This window comes from Mesoplodon densirostris, chromosome 15, assembly GCF_025265405.1.
Source record: "Mesoplodon densirostris isolate mMesDen1 chromosome 15, mMesDen1 primary haplotype, whole genome shotgun sequence".
In the NCBI taxonomy this organism is placed as follows: domain Eukaryota; kingdom Metazoa; phylum Chordata; class Mammalia; order Artiodactyla; family Ziphiidae; genus Mesoplodon; species Mesoplodon densirostris.
In genome coordinates, this window is record NC_082675.1 from 24454732 (window position 1) to 24476472 (window position 21741).

At 42.3% G+C, this 21741-nt stretch overlaps 1 protein-coding gene across 12 annotated transcripts in view; it reads left to right on the forward strand.

Moving 5' to 3' along the window:
* The first annotated feature begins 474 nt into the window (after positions 1-474).
* SFI1 (SFI1 centrin binding protein) overlaps positions 475-21741 on the forward strand; it is a 77584-nt gene continuing 56317 nt past the window's right edge. For 7 of the 12 annotated variants that reach the window (XM_060119511.1, XM_060119499.1, XM_060119500.1 and 4 more), the window contains exons 1-4: positions 475-659; positions 9142-9271; positions 17092-17265; positions 18527-18598. In XM_060119511.1, the coding sequence (XP_059975494.1) occupies positions 9174-9271; positions 17092-17265; positions 18527-18598 (344 nt within the window). In that variant the 5' untranslated portion in view covers positions 475-659; positions 9142-9173. Of the gene's footprint in view, positions 660-9141; positions 9272-9490; positions 9592-11340; positions 11515-17091; positions 17266-18526; positions 18599-21741 lie in introns of those variants that run through there. The other 5 variants (XM_060119503.1, XM_060119501.1, XM_060119504.1 and 2 more) reach the window with 5 other exon arrangements.

Sequence of the window (21741 nt, forward strand, 5' to 3'; positions counted from 1 at the left end):
GCCCCGGGAACCGGCTTGCGTTCCCCGGAAACCATCGAGAACCGAGAGCCAGAGAGGCTCACGCGGGAGCCCGGAGGTGGGGGCAGGAAGGCCGCGGTCCGCGCCAGCCTCTACAGGGGAGCCTCGTCCCTGGTGCTTGACGCGCGAAGCGTAACTCAGGAATCCGCTTCAAAACAGCTCCCACTCCTCTTGTCTAAGAGTAGCAGTGGGAGGCTGAGCTGTGAAAGAAGCGAGTGGGCCACGGAGGCCGAGAGCCCTCCGCGGGGCCGCCCTGACAGCGCGTCCATCCATGCACCTCAGGGCCAACTCGCATTGCTGGGGCTCCAAGGCGGCCACAGGGAGGTGCGTCACCTGCTGCCCTGAGGTTCCGCTAACTCCCGGGTCTCGGGCTGGGCGTCCCTCATGCACGTCGCGTCGCCGTGGAGACGGGGGCGGGGCCGGCGCGAGATCTGCGTCTTAAGGGGCGGGAAAGCGTGGAGGCTAGCGTAGGACGGGCGGGCCTGAGGAGACCAGGCCGCGTTTTCCGGGAGTTCTCTAAGGCGTGAGGCGGGAGTGCTCGGCCTCTCCGACCGGAGCCCACCGACGAGCGCACGTCCCTCCGAGCCTGGCCGGTGACTACCCTGTGGGAGCGTCCGTTTCCTCCTCCTCTAGAAGTGCAGGTGAGGCTACCTCCCCATGGGGCTGAGGTCCGAGAGTTGGAGGAGAGGTGGAAAGGGCGCGCAGGACGGCTCCCGGGGCCCACTTTCCTCGCCCGACGTCCTCTTGCGCGTGTGGGGCGCCGCAGGCGGGTGCCGGTGCCGCGTCAGTGCAAGGCTCGTTAGCGTGCGCGTATCCGAATTCGGGGTTTCTGGATCCCTGCTGCGTGGCCGAGCGACGGGCGAGGGTTTTCAGACCGCAGGGGCCACACCTGAGCCCCGAGGGCCAATTGGACAAACACCCGCAGCGGGAGATTAGTGCTCCGTTTTTATTTGATGGGAGGCCGTTCAGATTTATTGTCAACCTCTGGATTATAGTAAAGATTTGTTGACTGAATCGTGTTAGGGCCCTGAGTACCAGGCCCAGCTGTCCTACTTAGCTGGTGACCTGGGGCACTTCTTCGTTAAAATAAAGATGGTTACCACCTGTTGGGGTGGTTGTATTAAAGCAGGTAATTAATGAAAACTGTTTAGTACTGTGCCTGGCACAGAGTACCAGCTCCATGAATGCTATTTTGAATCTATACACTCTAGGTGGCATGGTACCCGCCTAAGTGCCTTGGAAATATGAGACTTGGAGGTGTCATGGAAGGCTTCCTGGAAGAAGTAGTTGAAACTTATTCTGCGACCTAGTATATAAATTTAGGTATTTTCTTGCTTTTCTTTAGTAAGATCATTCATTTCTCAGTTATTGTTAGAAGCTGCAGAATACCGTAGAAACTTCTTTAAGACACTTTTACATTTTTCGAATTCACAAGTGTATTTAAAAATTAGTATTAAAACCTTAAATTAGAAAGTAGTCTCCAGGCTCTAAGTCCAATTTCCATTCTTCTGTTCCTCCTGATGTTATTTGTAAATTGGAAGTAAATAACCTTATAGGTGATATTTCTTGATTTGTTAGGTTTACACGTTAAGTGTTGACCATTCATGGGAGATGCACAGGTTTTCTTCCCTCATCTCACTAACGTGGTTATGTGGTAATTTGTTGTTAATAGTCAGTGTTTACATTATATAACAGATATTCACTGCTGAACCGAGTAGACTAACTGCAACTCTTCCTTTCTCGTACATCCTGTCATTTTTTCTGAGAATTAATAATTGTCTTATTTTCTTATTTTCCTAGTGTTCCATGCACAGATCACTAATGTTTTTTTCTGAATGCTTCAGTATTTCTCATAAACCTGTCAGTAATTTTTTGCATTCTCTCCAAACCATCAGTTCCATTTCTTTCCTGGAGACTTTCCTCCTCTGCTCTAATCTGATCTGGTGGCTCTTCGCCAGCTGTTCCCAGTTCTAATCCAGAGACTTACTTTCACGTCTGTCCTGGGATTTGTTTCTTTTTACTGTTCTTTTGTGTTAGATTCACTGTTGCCCAGATCCCTGGTGTTTTGTTTTGTTTTGTTTTCCTTGATTTATTTCCTTGGTTTTTGGAGCACATTTTCCTGTAATACTACTACTTCTAGTACTTCTTCCTCCTATTCTTTTTTTAATAGCTTTATTGCGATATAATTCACATACCATACAGTTTACACATTTAAAGTGTTCAGTTGTTTTTAGTATATTCCCAGTTATCCAACCATCACCTTAATGAATTTTAGAACATTTTAATTACCCAAAAAAGAAACCCTTACCTATTAGTAAGTCACTTCACTGTTTCCCTTCAATCCTCCCAGCTGTAGGCAACCACCACTTTACTTTCAGACTCTATAGATTTTCCTGTTCTGAGCATTTCATATAAATGGAATCATACAATACGTGGTCCTTTGTTATAGGGGTCTTTCACTTAGCATAATGTTTTCCAGGCTTATCCATGATTTAGCATGTAACAGTACTGCATTTCTTTCTATGGCTGAGTGATATTCCATTGTATGGATATACCATATTTTGTTTATCCATCCTTTAGTTGGTGGGCATTTGGGCTTCTACTTTTTGGCTATTACGAATAATGCTGCTACAAATATTCATGTACAAGTTTTTGTATAGACATATGGTTTCAGTTCTCTTAGATATATACCAAGAGTGGGATTGCTGGATCAAATGGTAACTCTGTATTTGTCTTTTTAGTAACTGCCAGGTGGTTTTCCAAAGTGGCTGCACCATTTTACATTACTGCCAGCAGTGTAGGAGGGTTTCAGTTTCTCTGCATCTTCACCAATACTTGTTATTATCCTTCTGTCTTTTTGATTATGGCCATTCTGATGGGTACCTCATTATGATTTGATTTTTATTTCCCTGATGGCTGATGATGTTGAGCATCTCAATGTTCTTATTGGCTGATTATATATCTTCTTTGGAGAAATATCTAGTCACATCCTTTGTCCATTTTTAAATTTGGTTAATTGTCTTTATTATTGAGTTCTAGGAATTTAAAAAATATAATCTAGATACAATTTCCTTAGCAAATATACAAATATTTTTCCCATTCATTGAGTTATCTTTTCACTTTCTTTTTTTTTTCTTTTCACTTTCCTGATGATGTCCTTTGAAGCACGAATGTTTAATTTAAAATTTTTATTTATTTATTTAATTTTGGCTGCTCTGGGTCTCAGTTGCGGCACACGGATCTTTAGTTGTGGCATGTGGACTTCTTAGTTGTGGCATGCATGCAGGATCTAGTTCCCCGACCAGGGATCGAACCCCGGGCCTCCTGCATTGGGAGTGCAGTCTTACCCACTGGACCACCAGGGAAGTCCCACCAATGTTTAATTTTGATAATGTCCAGTTTTCCTGTATCTTCTCAATAAAGGCATATCTTATGCCTTTTCTCCTTGCATGTTGGAAAAAGTGTTTGATCTACCCTGACATTTGGCCTTGGTTCAGGACCTCTCATCTGAGGATTTACATCTCTCAGTTTTGAGAAACTTCTTATTTCTTTGATAATTTCTTCCTCTTTTGTTCTCTCATATCTCTCTGGAATTCCTGCTAGTTATATATCTGATCCCCTGGATTGAGCCTTTGATTTTCTAACTTTATTTCCTTTTGTCATTTTCCCCCCTCTTCCTATTTCTGGGACATTTCTTCAACTTTATTAACCACCTTCTAATGTTTTGATTCTCCTATATCTTTCTTGTTCTTTTTTTGTTTTCTTTTAAACAATATCCTTATTTTATTCTATGTGTATATAATATGTTCTCTTATCTCACTGAGGATATTAATCATAGAGTTTTCTTTTTTGTTGGTGGTGTTTTTTTCTTTTCTTTCCCATATTGTCTTTGTTTACTCCAGAATTTAAAAAAATTTTATTATGAAGAATTTCAACCATGTATATAGTATGTACCTATCACCCATTTTCAAAAATTAACTCATGAACTATCTTCTTTCATTTATATCTCTGCCACTGTATTATTTTTGCTTTGTTTTTTATTTTGAAGTAATCTCAGTCTTCAGAGAAGTTGCAAAAATAATACAGAGAACCCCCATATACCTTTATTCACATTACCACTTTTTAACTTTTTTGCTTTTTTTTTTTTTAATCATTTTCTCCATGATTGTCATAAGATGGGGGCTATCCAACTCTACAGCTCCCTCCACATTTGTCTCTAGGCATTTTGTGTATGGATAAGCCCTCCTTTCTACCCCGTTTATCTAACTATCTGTGCATCCCTTTATTGTCAGATTGGACTCATGGATTCCCATTTTGTTTAATGTGTTATACTTTATTACACTCCTTAATTATTTTGGTGCTTAAATTTATCATATTTTATCTGTAAATTGTTCTCTATATTCTGTAAAAGACACAGTATCCTTTTAAAAGAACCAACACCACTATCACAGCAAAAAAATGATAATTCTTTAATAACTCATTAAAACATTAAGTTTAAAAAAGTTAAAGTTTAAATTTCCCTCATTGTTTCATGTTTTTTGTTTGACAGTTGTAGTTTGTTAAAATCAAGATCCAGAATCAAAGTCCATGCATTACATTTGGTGGATAAGCATCCTTTTAAAAATTTTTTAATTATAATTTTCTTAATTTTTATTTTTTAAAATTATTATTATTATTTTGGCTGCATTGGATCTTCGTTGCTGCACACGGGCTTTTCTGTTGTTGCAGCAAGCGGTGGCTTCTCTTGTTGTGGAGCATGGTCTCTAGGCACGCGGGCTCAGTAGTTGTGGCTCACGGGCTCTAGAGCGCAGGATCAGTAGTTGTGGCTCGCGGGCTTAGTTGCTCCGCGGCATGTGGGATCTTCTTGGACCAGGGATCAAACCCGTGTCCCCTGCATTGGCAGGTGGATTCTTAACCACTGTGCCACCAGGGAAGTCCCAATAAGCATCTTAAGTCTCTTTTTTTTTTTTTTTTTTTTTAATTGTGGTACGTGGGCCTCTCACTGTTGTGGCCTCTCCCGTTGCAGAGCACAGGCTCCGGACGCACAGGCTCAGTGGCCATGGCTCACGGGCCTAGCTGCTCCGCGGCATGTGGGATCCTCCCAGACCGGGGCACGAACCCGTGTCACCTGCATTGGCAGGTGGACTCTCAACCACTGTGCCACCAGGGAAGCCCCTTAAGTCTCTTTTAATATATAAGTTTTCCTATCTTTCCTTAGCAGTTTATTGAAGGAACTGAGGCGTTTGTCCTGTAAAGTTTCCTACATCATCGATTTTGCTGATTTTAAAGTCATTTTTATTTGTCCCTTGTATTTTTTGTAAGATGGTACTTAGTTCTAGATGACGCTTGATGATATTTAGATTCAAGTTTTTGGCAGGAGTACATCACAAGTAGTGGCGCTTCCTCAGGATTCCTTTGTTTGTTTTGGTTTCATTCTTTTTTTTTTTCTTTTTTTAAAAAAATTTTTGGCTGCACTGCGTGGCATGCGGGATCTTAGTTCCCCAACCAGGGATCAAACCCATTCCCCCTGCATTTGAAGCAGAGCGTCTTAACCAGTGGACCACCAGGGAAATCCCATGTTTTGGTTTCATTCTTTTTTGTTGGAGGTCATTTCCAAATGTCTTGTGATTCTTGACTGTCCATTCATACTTGAGTGTCAGCAACTGAGAAATTAATCGGAAGCTTCCAGTGTCTGAGCCCGACTTGTCAGTTTGTGCGCTTTTCTCTAGGGGCAAGCCTGCCTTTTCATTGATGGAGGTGGGGCACAGATGTCTTTATTTCAAAGTCTGTTAAGTCTTACCTTCTTTTGAGAAGACTTCCAGTCTTCTGATTGGGAGCCAAGAAGTGTAGCTGCCAGAATTCTGAATGGAGGGTGGGGGGAGGGAGCTGGATACCCTGCCAACAGGGTTGGGGAAGAGACTAGGGGCCCCAAATGCTCACCAAATAGACTTATATTCAGTCCCCTCATTAGTGGCTTGTGGCTTCAGTTCTGGGCACCTTTCCTTGTTCCTTCTAGTTCTGAGCGCTTTGGGAATTCTATTGGCCTGCTTCTCTTTGGTATCCCACTCTGTAGGTTTTCGCTTCTTCAAATCTGTTAGGCCAGTTAATTTTCTTCCTACTTGTTGCAAAAATTTGTGGAAATCTTTCATTTCCTGTGATCTCTTCTCCCATCTCTTGGACCATGGTTTATACCCTTTTATCCTTTACTGTCATCTTAGGAGGTCAGTCTGTAGGTTTACCTTGGAGTCCACACCTAATGATTTTTGTTTTTCTTGGGCTGTCTTTTATATTTGGTTATCATTATGTATATTCCAACTCAGACATAAGTTCATATTCATACAAATCCTTACTGAGCAAACTTACGTCCTGGTCTTTCCAGTATTTATGTATCTCACCTGTTAGTTTCCAGACAGTGTTTTAGGTCCTGAAAATACAGTAATGAGGAGATCAGATATAGCTCCTGTTTTCATGGAATTTATATTCTTTATTAAAAAATTTTTTTTAAATTTTTATTTGCATTGGGTCTTCGGTGCTGCGCACGGGCTTTCTCTAGTTGCAGAGAGCAGGGACTATGTTGTGCATGGGCTTCTCATTGCAATGGCTTGTCTGTTGTGGGGCACGGGCTCTAGGCACGTGGGCTTCAGTAGTTGTGGCGTGTGGGCTCAGTAGTTGTGGCTCGCAGGCTCTAGAGCACAGGCTCGGTAGTGGTGGCACATGGGCTTAGTTGCTCCGCGGCATGTGGTATCTTCCTGGACCAGGGCTTGAACCCGTGTCCCCTGCATTGGCAGGTGGATTCTTAACCACTGTGCCACCAGGGAAGTCCCTGGAATTTATATCCTAATAGGGAAGGCAGATATGTAAAGTAATTAGAATGTTGGCACAGAGTGTCACAGGAGTCTTTTTTTTTTTTTTTTTTTCTTTTTGCGGTATGCGGGCCTCTCACTGTTGTGGCCTCTCCCGTTGCGGAGCACAGGCTCCGGATGCGCAGGCCCAGCGGCCATGGCTCACGGGCCCAGCTGCTCCGCGGCATATGGGATCCTCCCAGACCGGGGCACGAACCCGTATCCCCTGCATCGGCAGGCGGACTCTCAACCACTGCGCCACCAGGGAGGCCCTCACAGGAGTCTTTGACCGCAGAAAACATTCCATAGCATCATTATTAAACCTAAGGCAGTGACCCATTTATTATAGCAGTATTTCACACCAAAAAAATCTCTATTTGAATCATCTTTCAGTTTAATTTATTTACAGAAATAGTCACTAATTGTGACTTTTGTTACTTGGAATGTAGTACTGGAAAGACTAGGACATAGGTTTGAGCTCAATAAGGACTATTCATTTTGTATGGATAAACTCTCTTTTCTGGCTGATTCCTTGTCTGATTGTCATTGAAATATGTGACCTTGATTATAAGGGGTAATTTCATTCTTTTAGAATTAATGTCTCATGAATGCATCACAGTTACTCAACACAGGATGTGTCCACCCTGTTAGCTTTCCTCCACCACATACTTAAATTTTCCTCCTTTGTTTTACTACTTATGTTAGTTTCCAAAGGCTGCTGTAACAAAACCCACAAACTGGGAGGCTTAAAACAACAAATTTATTGTCTCATAGTTCTGGAGGCTGGAAATCTGGAATCAAGATGTAGGCAGGGCCATCCTCTTTCTGAATGCTCTGGGGAAGGATCTGTTCTGTGCCTTTCTCTAGCTTCTGGCGTTGCCAACAGTCCTTGGTGTTCCTTGGCTTGTAGACCCATTACTTCAATTTCAGCTTTCATCATAATATGCTGTTCTCCTTGTGTGTCTGTGTCTTCACATGGCATTCTCTTCTCTGTGTGTATCTGTCCCTCTGTCTCTTCTCTTTTTATAAAAACGTCAATCATTATTGGATTAAGGGTCCACCCTATTCCAGTAAGACCGCATCCTAACTTATATCTTAATTACATCTGCAAAGGCTGTTTCCAAACAAGATCACATTCATAGGTACTAGGGGTTAGGACTTCAATATATCTTTCTGGGGGGCACAATTCAACCTACAACATTGCTATTCTTTGCACTAAGAAATAAAAACTATGTTATTTATTAAGTTCATAATGAATATTATTGGTAGACATTATCACTAAATGAAAATGAAAACTGTACACTGATCAAAAACTGCCTGAAGATTCTTATAGATAACACTGACAACCATAAATATTAATCTTGGAGTGGGGGGGAATAGGAAATCTTGGCCTCTACTGGTGTTCTTATGAAGGGAAGTTGAAGGTCTTGGAGCATCACCTGAACAGGATGGATGAGTCAGTCATAACCTTTTTAGCGTGGCTCACTCTCCTCTCAGTTTTGTTTCTTAGAAAATCACTTTTAAAAATGCAATGAAGGGCCTCCCTGGTGGCGCAGTGGTTAAGAGTCCGCCTGCTGATGCAGGGGATACGGGTTCGTGCCCCGGTCTGGGAGGATCCCATATGCCGCGGAGCGGCTGGGCCCGTGAGCCATGGCCGCTGGGCCTGCGCATCCGGAGCCTGTGCTCCGCAACGGGAGAGGCCACAACAGTGAGAGGCCCACATACCGCAAAAAGAAAAAAAAAAAAAAATGCAATGAAAAATTTTGTTTTTAAATCAGCAACTTCCCAGGAATTCCTTGGAGGTCCAGTGGATAGGACTCCCGCGCTTCCACTGCTGACGGCAAGGGTTCGATCCCTGGTCGGGGAACCAAGATCCTGCAAGCCACTCAGTGAGGCCCAGAAAGAAAAAAAAAATCAGTGACTTCCCATGTTCATCTATTGTTGAATTAAGAAGGAGGTGCATGGGGCCTCCCTGGTGGCGCAGTGGTTGAGAGTCCGCCTGCCGATGCAGGGGATACGGGTTCGTGCCCCGGTCTGGGAGGATCCCATATGCCGCGGAGCGGCTGGGCCCGTGAGCCATGGCCGCTGGGCCTGCGCATCCGGAGCCTGTGCTCCGCAACGGGAGAGGCCACAACAGTGAGAGGCCCACATACCGCAAAAAGAAAAAAAAAAAAAAAAAAAGAAGGAGGTGCAGGAGACTAGAAGCTGATGTGTAGCTGTTGAGGAATGTGGCTCCTTAGAGGCTTCAGGTAAATTACTCTCATTCTACTTTTTCTTATAGTTAGAAGAGGAAGATAAAAGACTTTTTGATTCATGAAGAATCTGCTCACTGAGAAGTGTGTAGCAAGCCACTGGTTGAATTTTCATCAAAAAGGGATTAAGGGGAGAATGGAGAGGAAGGTTGATTCCAGGTGAGTGATGGGACTTGACAAAAAAAGATAACTGAAACTATGGTCCATATAAAAGCCTGTAAATATTTTGTGTGTGAAAATAATAAATTTTTTAAAAGTAGTTATTTCCTAAATCATGGGTAGTGAGATAGGAATTTTGGGTAACAGTTTTTTGTTGGTATTTTGGGTTTCTCGTCTAGAGTATAGTGTATAATGCACATTTCATACTTTATGTTACAGTCAAAATCCATTTTGAGTATGTGGAGATATCTATCATTGAAATTTTGACTTTGAGCTGAAATAAGGATGATTTTCCCGAGAAGTTATAACATCGAGGCTAGGTAGTATATCTTTCTCCTACTTTTGATTATAATTGCTTTCAGCCTGCTTTAAGGTTCTTTTGATTCCAAATAGGAGACTCCCAACTATGGCTCGCCTAGGAAGAAGGAGGGAGTTTACAAGAAGGAGACTGCAGTTTACTAACAAACCTCAGACTCACAGTGGCGGGCCTGTGACTTGCAGCTGGCCCTTCATGAGTATCCCGCCCCCTAAGAGGGATTGGTTCAGGGGTGTGCATGTGACTGCATGGGGCCAATCAGAAGTTCTCCTCTAGGGCCGAGACAGGCATTAAAGAGAGAGAGAGAGAGACCTACCTAATGGGTTGCTGTGGCAGCTGTTTCAGTCTCCACCCTGCATAGGCAATAGGGGACCGTATACTGTAGGAGTTACGCAGATCAGCACACTGAGAGAAGCAGGAAGAGCTAACAATTTGAGACACCGGTTCTAGTCCTTGAGGCTCTGGTTCAGAATTCTTCTGAAGTACGTGAGCTAGGGAATTACCTCTTTGTGCTGGCTGTCTTCAATATAACCATCCAGATCTAATCTCCACTTGTGTATCCAGTGCTTCCCATTGGATTTGGCCAAAGAGGTGCTCTGGCAGGAGATAGTGAGGAGGGAGAGAGGAGAGTGAGGCCAGACTATTTATCCCCTTGGCTCCCTCCTTGCAAGATGCCTTGGGTTGGCTGTGTCCCTCTGCTGAAGCCCACAGTACCTCATAAGGTAGCAGACTTTGTATGACTCACCTGGATTCTAGTGATTATTCTCTCTTTTATCCCTTTGGGCCTAGAGGTGGTACCGCCTTCGCTTTCACCAGCTTCAGGTTCCTGCACTTTGCCTAGTGGTTCGTCTACACCCATACCTTTGTTAATATGCCATCCTCAAATTATCCTGTGTTTAGTATGTCATCTGTTTTCTTTTGGGACCCTTGAGAGTTTTTATCATGACTGGGGTTGGGTTTTGTCAAATATTTATTTGGCATCTATTGAAATGATCATATGGTTTTTGTCCTTTTTTCTATTAGTACGGTGTATTACATTAATCGATTTTCAGATGTTAAACTAGCTTTGTATTCATAGGATAAATCCAACTTGGTCATAGTATTTGTTACATGGTTTTTGTATGTTGGATTTGGTTTGCTAATATTTTTTGATCATTTCTGTGTTTATAGCCACAAGGGATATTGATCTATATTTTGTGTGTATGTCATATCTTTGTCTGCTTTTGGCATCAGGTTGTGATACTGGCCTAAAAGAATGTGATTCTGGAAGTGTTCTGACCACTTTTGTTTCTGGAAGAGTTTATAGAGTACTGGTATTTATTTTTTAAATGTCTGATAGAACTCATCAGTGAAGCTATCAGGATCTGGACTTTTGTTTTTAGGAAAATTTTTAGTTACTAATTCAATTTCTTGTTATAGATCTATTCAGAGTTTCTATTTATTCTCTAGTCAGTTTTTGTGATTTGTGTTTTTCTGGGAATGTGTTCATTTTCTCTAAGTTGTCTAATTTGTTGGCATAAAGTTCATAGTATTCCTTTATAATTCTTTTAATTTATGAAGGGTCAATGATAATGTCCTTTCTTTCATTCCTACTTTTGGTGATCTGTGTCTTTTCTCTCTTTTTTCTTGGTTTTAGCTAAAGGGTTATCAATTTTGCTGAAGGACTCCTGTTATACTAACAGCAGCTAATTTGAGTTGGGTTCCTATTGCGTGAAACCTAGGATCCTAACTAACATACAGAAGTTTTTTATAGAATCGACTTGGTCTTGGACAAGGTGGAAGCCAGGTAGCTGGAGAGACCTATTCAGCAGTGTTTGGACCCTTCCTCCTGAGCAGTGCCATCTTTGTGCTTCACCCCCGACCTCCTGTTCAGACTGTGTCTCAGCTCAAAATTCAGTCCTGGGAGAAGTAATCTGGTTCGTCCAGCGTGAGTCAAATTTCTTCTGCTCTAATCAAGTGGGACTTGGAGGAGGGTCATGGAGCTCCCAGCATAGCTGCTGAGGTCCTACCCCTGCTGATCCCACAAAAGAGGGATCCATCCTTGAAAGCTGAATCAACACCCTGACAGTGTTTACCAATGATCCACAGAGAACTCGTCAGGCCTGCCTTACTTCATCTTCTGAAGCAGATTAACCATGGCCTTAAAATGAAGCTCTGTTTCCTCAAATACTCTGCAGCTTTAGGTTGGGGAGCCTTGAGAAGGAAATGAATTCCCTAGGTATTCTGCTGTAAAGCAATCTGAGATCCCCTGTTGTGAGTCCTATAGGACTCCTTGGAGTTCCTTGACTCTCCGTGAACTTCCCTTCTACCTTGCATGTGCCGAGTATTCCCACCCAACTCTTTCCAGTTCCCTACTCCCGGCTAATTTCTACTCATATTTCCAAACTCAACTCTAATATGATCTCCAGGAAGCCTCTTCTGACCACCCTATTCCCACCCAGTGTGTACGTTCCCATAACACCCTAAATTTACCTTTTTCTTAGCATTTAACGATTGGTATTCTCATTGTCATCTCAATACACCATAAGCTCTTGAGAAACTGTCTTTTATAGATATTAGGTGTGTGTCAGTGTCCTGTGCTTGCTGGAAGCTATCAATGTCTTGTTTTCTCATTGTAGGACATGAGAAACACATTGAATACATATTTGTCTTTGTAGCCCCTGGCCTTGCTATGTTGCTGGGCGTATAGTAGGTCCTTGATACTGAGTGAATAAACAAACATTACAGGATACATCTGCCAAGTAAACAGTTAAATGAATTGGTCAGTGCATGCCTTCCCCTTGGCACTTTTTTGTTTTTCTAATTTTTCTTAATTTTTCAAAAATTGAAGTATATTTGATTTACAATGTTGTGTTAGTTTCAGGTGTACAGCAAAGTGATTCAGTCATACATATATGTATCTATTTCAGATTCTTTTCCATTGTAGGATATTACAAGACATTGAATGTAGTTCCCTGTGCTATACAGCAGGTCCTTGTTTATTTTATATATAGTAGTGTGTATCTGTTAATCTCAAACTCCTAATTTATCCCTCCCCTCTTTCACTTGGTAACCGTAAGTTTTCTATATCTGTGAGTCTCTGTTTTGTAAGTTCATTTGTATCATTTTTTTAGGTTCCACATATGTGTATCATATGAAATTTGTCTTTCTATGTCTGACTTACTTCACTTCGTGTGATAATCTCTAGGTCCATCCATGTTGCTGCAGACGGCATTATTTCATTCTTTTTTATGGCTGAGTAATATTCCATTGTGTATATGGAATATACACATCTTGTCTATCCATTCATCTGTCGATGGACATTTGGGTTGCTTCTATGTCTTCGCTATTGTAAATAGTGCTGCTGTGAACATTGGGGTACATGTATCTTTTCGAATTAGTTTTTAAAATTAATTAATTTATTTTGGCTGTGCTGGGACATGGCACGTGGGATCTTAGTTGCGGCATGCGAACTTAGTTGAAGCATGCATGCAGGATCTAGTTTTCTGACCAGAGATCGAACCTGGGCCCCTGCATTGGGAGCGTGGAGTCTTACCCACTGGACCACCAAGGGAAGTCCCTCAAATTAGAGTTATCATCTTTCCCCCTTGTCACTTTTGGATGAACATTTTCAAATTCTGTCTTTCTCCTCACTTCCATTTTTCTGTATTTCTTGGCTAATCAGTCCTCCCGTTGACATTAAAAAAAAATTGTATTTCTATGTTTTTATTCTCCCCCATTCTTCATGATTTTTGGATTCCAATACTGTTTTTGAAGTGCCTTCTGTTTCATATTTCTTTCCATCATTCTGCCTTTCTTCTGTTCCATAATTTAACATTTTAAAAAATATTTATATTTTTTTATTTATTTTATTTTTGGCTGTGTTGGGTCTTCATTGCTGCACACGGGCTCTCTCTAGTTGCAGCGAGTGGGGGCTACTCTTTGTTGCGGTGCGCAGGCTTCTCATTGCGGTGGCTTCTCTTGTTGTGGAGCACGGGCTCTAGGCATGCAGGCTTCAGTAGTTGTGGCACGTGGGCTCAGTAGTTATGGCTCATGGGCTCTAGAGCGCAGGCTCAATAGTTGTGGCGCACGGGCTTAGTTGCTCCGCGGCATGTGGGATCTTCTTGGACCAGGGCTCTAACCCGTTTCCCCTGCATTGGCAGGTGGATTCTTAACCACTGTGCCACCAGGGAAGACCAATTTAACAAATTTTATATGCCTACCTACTATGAGTGCCTGGCAATATATTAGGGGCTCAGTATATATTAGCAGATAAAACTGGTCCCTATCATCATGAGGTCTTCTGATGGGGAAACAGGCACATATGTACAAAGACAAATCTGTGGTTTCAGTTTGTGATCTCTTCCTTTAGATGTTAGAATAATTTAGATTTCTGGGGCCACCTGACTTACACCAATGTTGGTATCTTTATGGTCTTTAAATTTCCAGAGCTGTAAACAGTTCATCTGCTGCTTGAATCGTAGCTGGTGAGGAGGAGCTCAGAGTCTGATGAAAGGAGAGAGCAGTGGGCAGGGATGACTTGAGGCATGGGCTTGCCAGTCTGACTACCTATTTGATTATGTAACAGGGCTTCAAGAGGGCACTGTCCCAGCACACCTTCCGTCAATTTGCTGTTTCATAGGCTCTTAACTTTTTAGAGCCTCTTTCATTTTTATTTTAAAATGAGTGGGATGAAAGTCTTATTTTTAAAATTTTTGTTACTGTTTTATTTTGAAATAATTTCAAATTTAGAGAAAAGTTACAAGAATAGGACAAAGAACCTTTCTTCTCCCAGATTCTCTTGTTGTTAACATTTTACCACATTCGTCTGTCTGCCTGTTTGTTTCTCTCTCTCTCTGTCTGTCTCTCAGCATTTTCATTTCATTTGTGGACATGTGCAGAGGGGCAAAACATTTTACTCACTGATGCACATGCTCCCAGCTGAGGTCAAACAAGGCAGTGTTCTGCCTTTTTGTTTCAGCTCATACTTTAAACAAGGGTCCTTTTCCCAGTCTGTGTAGTGCCACATTTTCACAGTTTTGTGCTTTTTGTTGACAGTTTTGCTGTTTAAAGTGGCCCCCAAGTGTAGTGCTGAAGTTCTGTCTAGTATTCTTAAGTGCAGGAATGCTGTGATGTACCTTATGAAGAAAGTGTATGTTAGGTGAGCTTTGTTCAGGCATGAGTTATAGGGCTGTTGGCCATGAGTTCAATTTAATGATTCACTATATGTATTAAATAGAGTGTCTTTAAACAAAAGTACACATAAAACAAGGTTCTGTATTGATTAGTTGATGAGAATGTTTTTGAAGGCTGGCAGGAACCTAACCATGTATTTTCCCGTAGGGACAATGGTTCAGTATATTCACTAACTCTGTGTTTATGGACTTTATAGAACTTACCGCAAATAACGAGAATCAACTATATCTATATTTCCCCCCTCCCCTGGACCATTTGAGAGTAAGTTAAAGCCAGTTGTCCCAAAAATGTTATTTATAGCAAAAAGAAAACAACAAAATGTAAGAAAAACTTCCCTTTTTGTTCATTTTGTACTTTTATTCCCCTTTATTTGGAAATATTTCTCAGTATTTCCTTATCTTCCATGACCTAAGCATTTTTGACAAGTTCAGATCACTTACCTTTTATGCATATTTCTCAGTTTGGGTTTGTTCAGTGTTTCTTCATGATTGAACTCAGGTTGTGCGTTTTTGGCAGGAATTTCGCAGAAGTGATGCTGTGTTCTCAGTGCATCAGTACCAGGAGATTTGGTCCTATTACCATTGGTGTTAACTTTTTTTTTTTTTTTGGCTGTGTTGGGTCTTTGTTGCTGTGTGCGGGCTTTCTCTAATTGCGGCGAGCGGGGCCTACCCTTTGTTGTGGTGTGCCGGCTTCTCATTGCAGTGGCTTCTCTTGTTGCGGAGCATGGGCTTTAGGCACAAGGGCTTCAGTAGTTGTGGCTCGCAGGCTCAGTAGTTGTGGCGCACAGGCTTAGTTGCTCCGCAGCATGTGGGATCTTCCCGGACCAGGGCTCGAACCTGTGTCCCCTTCATTGGCAGGCGGATTCTTAACCCCTGAGCCACCAGGGAATCCCGGGGCTACTCTTCTTTGTGGTGCGCAGGCTTCTCACTGTGGTGGCCTCTCTTGTTGCGGAGCATGGGCTCTAGGCACGCGGGCTTCAGTAGTTGTGGCATGTGGGCTCAGTAGTTGTGGCTCGCAGGCTCTAGAGTGCAGGTTCAGTAGTTGTGGCACACGGGCTTAGTTGCTCAGCGGCATGTGGGATCTTCCCAGACCAGGGCTCGAACCCATGTCCCCTGCACTGGCAGGCGGATTCTTAACCACTGCGCCACCAGGGAAGCCCGATGTTCACTTTTATCACTTCGTTAAGATGGTGTCTGCCAGGTTTCTCCACTATAAAGAAATGAATAAGTATCTTGTGGCAAGATATTTTGAAACTACATTAATAGCCTATTTCTCATCAAACTAGCACCCACTTGTTTTTACATCTGTTGATGATTCTTGTCTGAATCAGTTGCTACTGTGGTGGTTCTTAAAAGTTTATTAATTGCATTCTACTGCAAAGTAGAGCTTTCCATTCTCCCTCATGTATTTATTTACTCATTTACTTATATCAGTATTTTGTGGATTCGTATTTTATTTGGTGGGTTTTAATCTATTACTGACGAAATTGTCCCAGCTTTGGCCAGTGGGAGCCCTTTCAAGCTGGCTCCTGTGTCCTTTTGACACGCCCCTGTCATTCTTTGATCATTTCTTTACTTTTTGACCCATTAAGATATTCCAGGCTCATCTTGTATTTTCCTTGTCTCAGACCTGAAAGTCAGCTATATTTCCAAGGACTGCTGCTTCCTCTTAGTTGGCAATGGTATTTTATTTTGTTTTGTTTTATTTTATTTTTTTTAGAGACGGCTTTCCTAGGGCCCATTACTTGGAATACTAGTTGGCAGTGGTATTTTAGAAACAATATTTGAGCTATCAGTTTGCTTATTGCTGATGGGATATTGTTGCCTCTAGGTATTTCCTACAGGCAGATCTCTGACATACATTTTTTAAAAATCTTGAGTTCATACCAATAAGATGACCTCTTAATGTTTCTGGAATGGGATTAAAAGTCATAAGTTTAGTGTTTAGTAAAAGTGTGTAGTTTCGTATTGTTATAGTTGTCACATAATCTGAAAATCATTCCTAATTTATTATGTAAAGGAACCTATTTCCAGTTTGTAAATGATTCCCGTTAAATGACACATTAAAAAAGAGTGTGTTAGGATTAATGACTCCAAGGTACCCTCCAGCTCTGTAGCTCCTGCTTAGAGCTGAGCCAGCAGTACCCACCTCCAGAGAGGGTGGGTATTTCTGTCAGAGATTGGGCTGCTTATTGTCCTTGAAGGCGAGTTATTATCATTCTGTCTCAATGAGCCTATCTGTTTAATTTCACTTGTATGTTAAAAAGTATTTGCGTCACATGCAGAGATAATTTGATTCTCTCCTTTCTCCCTTACTCCTCAAATTTAAGGTCTTCAAGGGATGGTGCAGTTAAGAAACCTTACTCTCCAAAGATAATGTCCAAAAAGAAGTCTTCTGCCTTTTCTGGGATCTGGAGTGAGATACCTAGGGCCAGGCACCCTGTACAACATCATCCCTCATATGCCTGGACCCGAAGGGGCCAGCTAAGAGAACTGCGCATCAGGTGAGCTTGCGAGGGGTTCCCTCCCCTGCCTCAGTGACCTTTCCATTGTTCTCCCTTGTTGGTTAAAATGAGGGGATGATTCTTATTCTCTTATCTCAGTTAATTGGAGACCTTGCTGACTGTTCTTCATGACAGAATGTTCAGAATATTTAGGAATCTGCTGATGTAAAATCTGTCATTGAGTGTTTTCATTCTTGGTCTCCAGTTGTGCCCCACAATGTATAAGCTATAGTCTTCCGGAAGAAGTCTAAACATAGTCCAAGAAAATGATCATTTTCTGCTACTCTTGATTAGGTCTTTGAAAAGGTATCCTTTTACTCATTCAACAAAAATTTATCAGGTGCCTACCCAGCCAGGTGTTATGCTAGATGCTGAGCGTACAAGGTGAATAAGACATTCCTGGTCCAAGACCTCATGAAAGCGTAAAATCAGGTAGGCTTGGCAGACTGTTAAACAAGCCACAACAGCAAAGTGTGGTAAGTGCTGTGAGAAGGGAGGATGTGGTGCCATAGGCCACCTGGCAAGAACAGCCATGCCAGCATAGCCAGCAGTAACTTCCTGGAGGAGGTGGAGTTTAGCCAAGTCCTGAAGGATAATGTAAGAATAAGCCAGGTAAAGGGCAGGAGGAAGAGCATTCCAAGCTGAACCTGGAGATCAACTGGCCAAGACAAGCCAACTTTTTCTGTGTGTTCCAGGCACAGTGCTAGCTGGGGATACTGTGAGCCATGGTCCCTGCTCTCAGGGGCTCACAGTGCAGAGGGAACAACAGGTACCCTGCGAGCCGCTTCCTGGGATTTGGTGTCATAATGTTACACTAGGGGTGGGGGCCGGGGTCTGAGAGTACCAAGCTACTTGCTCTGTTTGGTTGGGGAGGTCCAGGAAGGCTTCATGTAGGAGTGAGCATTGAAGATGAGCCTTGGTGGGTAAGTGGGCATTTGCCAGGTGCTTTAGGCAGGAAGAATAATACGAGCAAAAGCACTAGCATGTACTTCCTTTTCCTCATCTCTGAAATCTTCATCAACAAAATACTTTATATTGAAAGTATTTTTAAAAAATAATCTGCTTGATGTTAGCTTTATAAATCTGTCCCATCCTGTGCTCTGTTTGATGCAAGATTATCTATATATGATTCACCTTTTGACTCATACTAGTATCCCACTCCCTGGGACCTTAAAGTTTCCGTCTCCTTTCCAGAAAATTGATGATATAAATAAACTAAATGGAGTTTTAAAATGCGTATGTCATTTCTTTCCCCTTTCAGATGCGTGGCCAGAAAGTTCTTGTATTTGTGGATTCGAATGACTTTTGGAAGAGTATTTCCCTCTAAAGCCAGGTAGTATTAGTTCAGAACACCTGAACTTCTGCTGAGTTCATTCTAGGATTTTGTTTTGTATCAAGCCCATATATAACCTTTACTATGTCATGTGTTGCATTCCTTCCCTACTCCTCCCCAGCCTCCAGGAGGTATATCATATAATGGTAACTTAACACATATTAGTTTGACTGAATGAATGTTTGCCCAGGAGAAGTAAATGAGCTCTTTCAGGTCCCTGGCAAGAGTGGCAGATTGACTTGGTCTAGGGCAGAACCTGGGGGAAAAGTTAGCATTGGCAAGAAGAGTGAAACTGAGTCAAGTGTAAGTCCCTCTGCCCGGTAGCTTCACTTTGTCTAGGTTGCCACCTGCTGCTGCTGTGGGTTTTGGTTAACATTGCTTTAGCTTCAGCGCCCTAAGTGGATCGAAAGGGGGAACCACCGGGGTCAGGGACACTGTGCAGGAGGCCAGAGGGATGGAGAGAAAGAAGGGGCAGTGTAGGGAATGTTTCAGAGAACTGACAGCCATTGAAAATGTAAGTGTTTTTTAAAAACTGAAATGTTATGGGTTCTCACCCTTCACCTCTCCCCTTACTATACCCTTTCCTGTTTCATTTTTCTGTAAGTATGGCTTTCCTGATCTGGAACATCAAGGTCTCTTGATTCAAGCTTTCTCAAGCAAATTTGGCCTGTGTGTGTTCTCTGAAATTTTTTCTTGGTATACCTTGTGGAGGGCCTTGCTGTTCCCATCTTCTTCGTGTGTCTTTACCAGTGAGGCTCCCAATGTGGCCACAGCCCATCGCAGCTGCAGGGATGAGGCATAGTCTACCTCTGCTTTTCCTTCTTTCCCGGGACCTTGGCCCTGCCCTTCTTTACTGCCTTGGTAGCTCTTCGTGCCTTCAGTATTTTTTTTTTTTTGTCTTTTCTTGTTCTCAGTGGGAGAACTGATTGGAGTAACATGGTTTGCCATTATCGGAAGACTCTTGTTTTTCTTTTTTTTACTCGATTGAGTATTTTATTTATCTTCCTCCCTGTTAGCTTAGAAATTATATACTCTTCTATCCTTCTTTTACTGACTGCCGTAACAAGTATAATATGTTTGTTTAACTTACTGGGGTCTAATGTTAAAATTGGTTTTTTTGCCCTCTTCCCAAACAAGGCAGGGTCCTTCGAACACTTTAACTCTCCTGTCGCTGTCCCCACTTATATGCCCTTATCGTAAGGTATTTTAATTGTTTATTTTTTGTTTTTTTAAATTAAATTAAAAAATTGTTTTTGGGCTGCGCCATGCAGCTTACAGGATCTTAGTTCCCCGAGCAGGGATCGATCTTCAGAACATTATTACTCTCATTTTACACAGCCAGTATTCATTTATATTTATTCATGTGTTTACACTTTTTGTTCTTCTTTGTTTCTTCCTGTATCTCCAGGTTTCCATCTGTGATGATTTTCCTTCTATCATTTAAATGCTCTTGAACATTTCCTTTACAGTAGGTCTGCTTGTGATGAATCCTCTCAGATTTTGTCTAAAATTGTTTTTATTTCGCTTTCAGTTTTGAAAGATATTTCACTGGGTATGTTAGTCTACATTGCCAGTTTTTTCCCCCAGCATTTTGAAGATATTCCATTGTCCTATGACTTCCATTTGTAAGATGTTGATCTAATTGTTGCTCTTTTGAAGACTTATTATTTGTCTTATTTTTCAAAGATTTAATATGATATGCCTGGGTGTGGGTTTATTTTCTTAAAGTCTTAGCTCATTTTGAGATAGGTTACAGGGTTGTTTTCTTGGGTTTTGTTTTTGTTTTTATTCTCCTGTTCTGTGGGCACATCTTTCTGGCATAATTTTTTTGTCCATAGACCTGTTATTCTGCTTCTTTTTGTGTGTGTGTGTGTGTGTGTGTGCATGCGTGCGTGCGTGTGTGGGGTACACAGGCCTCTCACCGCTGTGGCCTCTCCCGCCGCGGAGCACAGGCTCCGGACGCGCAGGCTCAGCGGCCATGGCTCACGGGCCCAGCTGCTCCGCGGCATGTGGGATCCTCCCGGACCGGGGCACGAACCTGCATCCCCTGCATCGGCAGGCGGACTCTGAACCACCTCGTCACCAGGGAAGCCCTCTGCTCCTTTTCTTTTCTCCTACAGTAACTTTGTATAGGATTTTACTTCATTTACTCCTCTGTTGCTCACTTTTATATGATATTAATTTTTCTGAACTTTTAGAGTGAAGTGAGGTTTAGTTAAGCTTTCCTAATTTCACAGAGCTCCCTCTTCTGTCTCTTTTGTGGTGTTCACAGATGTGGTGGCTTGCTCTATGGGGTATCCTGGCTTGTTCCCCTACCACGCCTGGTCTGATCCTCTCTTTCCTTGTCTCCTTGTCCTTCTCCTGCTCAGTTTCTATTCTGCTCTCAGCAGTTCCTCCTCAGTAAGAAGCCCTGTCTGTTTTTGAGGTCAGGTCGGTTTTGAGACTGTTGGGGCCAGACTGCTCCAGCAGCTTCAGCTCTTACATGAGCCCTGGTTTTGGTCTCAAGTTGGGCCTCTGCACTTTCCAGTGACTACTTATTGGCTGATTCAGGTTCTCCTGTTCTCAGGTTCCTCAGATACCACCTTCATCGCTCCTTCTTTCTTCTGTACAAATGTTAATACCATGGTGGTCTTTTGACTCTGGGTGATTTGTCCTCACCTGCTTGCATTTTGGGTTTGTAGGGATACCTTGTCACCTAGTTTTGTTGTAATAGATACATGAGTTTTTGGTTTTGCTACATGGTTGCTCTGTGTGTTTTGTAAGGATTCAGAGACTGAAAAACTATATTGCCACCTTCACTCTCTTCCCCAAATCCTTTTCCTGCTTGATTTTGTTAAACTCATATTTGACTCATATTTAACTGGAAACCTCTTTTCAAATAATACCTATTTATATTCCAAGTACTCGGGAAACGCTGATTATGTTAGAAATGCATTTGACTCAAAGTAAGAGAAAGTCTGACGATGGCTTAAACAAATCGGGATTTGCTTTTTCTCACAGTTTGGAGGTTGGTATTGGTTCAGCTGTTTAGTGATGTCATCAGAGACTCAGGCTTTTAGATCCTTTCCAGTTTACCATCCTTAGTATACTGGCCCTTTGTCCTTAGAGATGACACTGTATAGTTGCAAGATGACTGTTCTAGC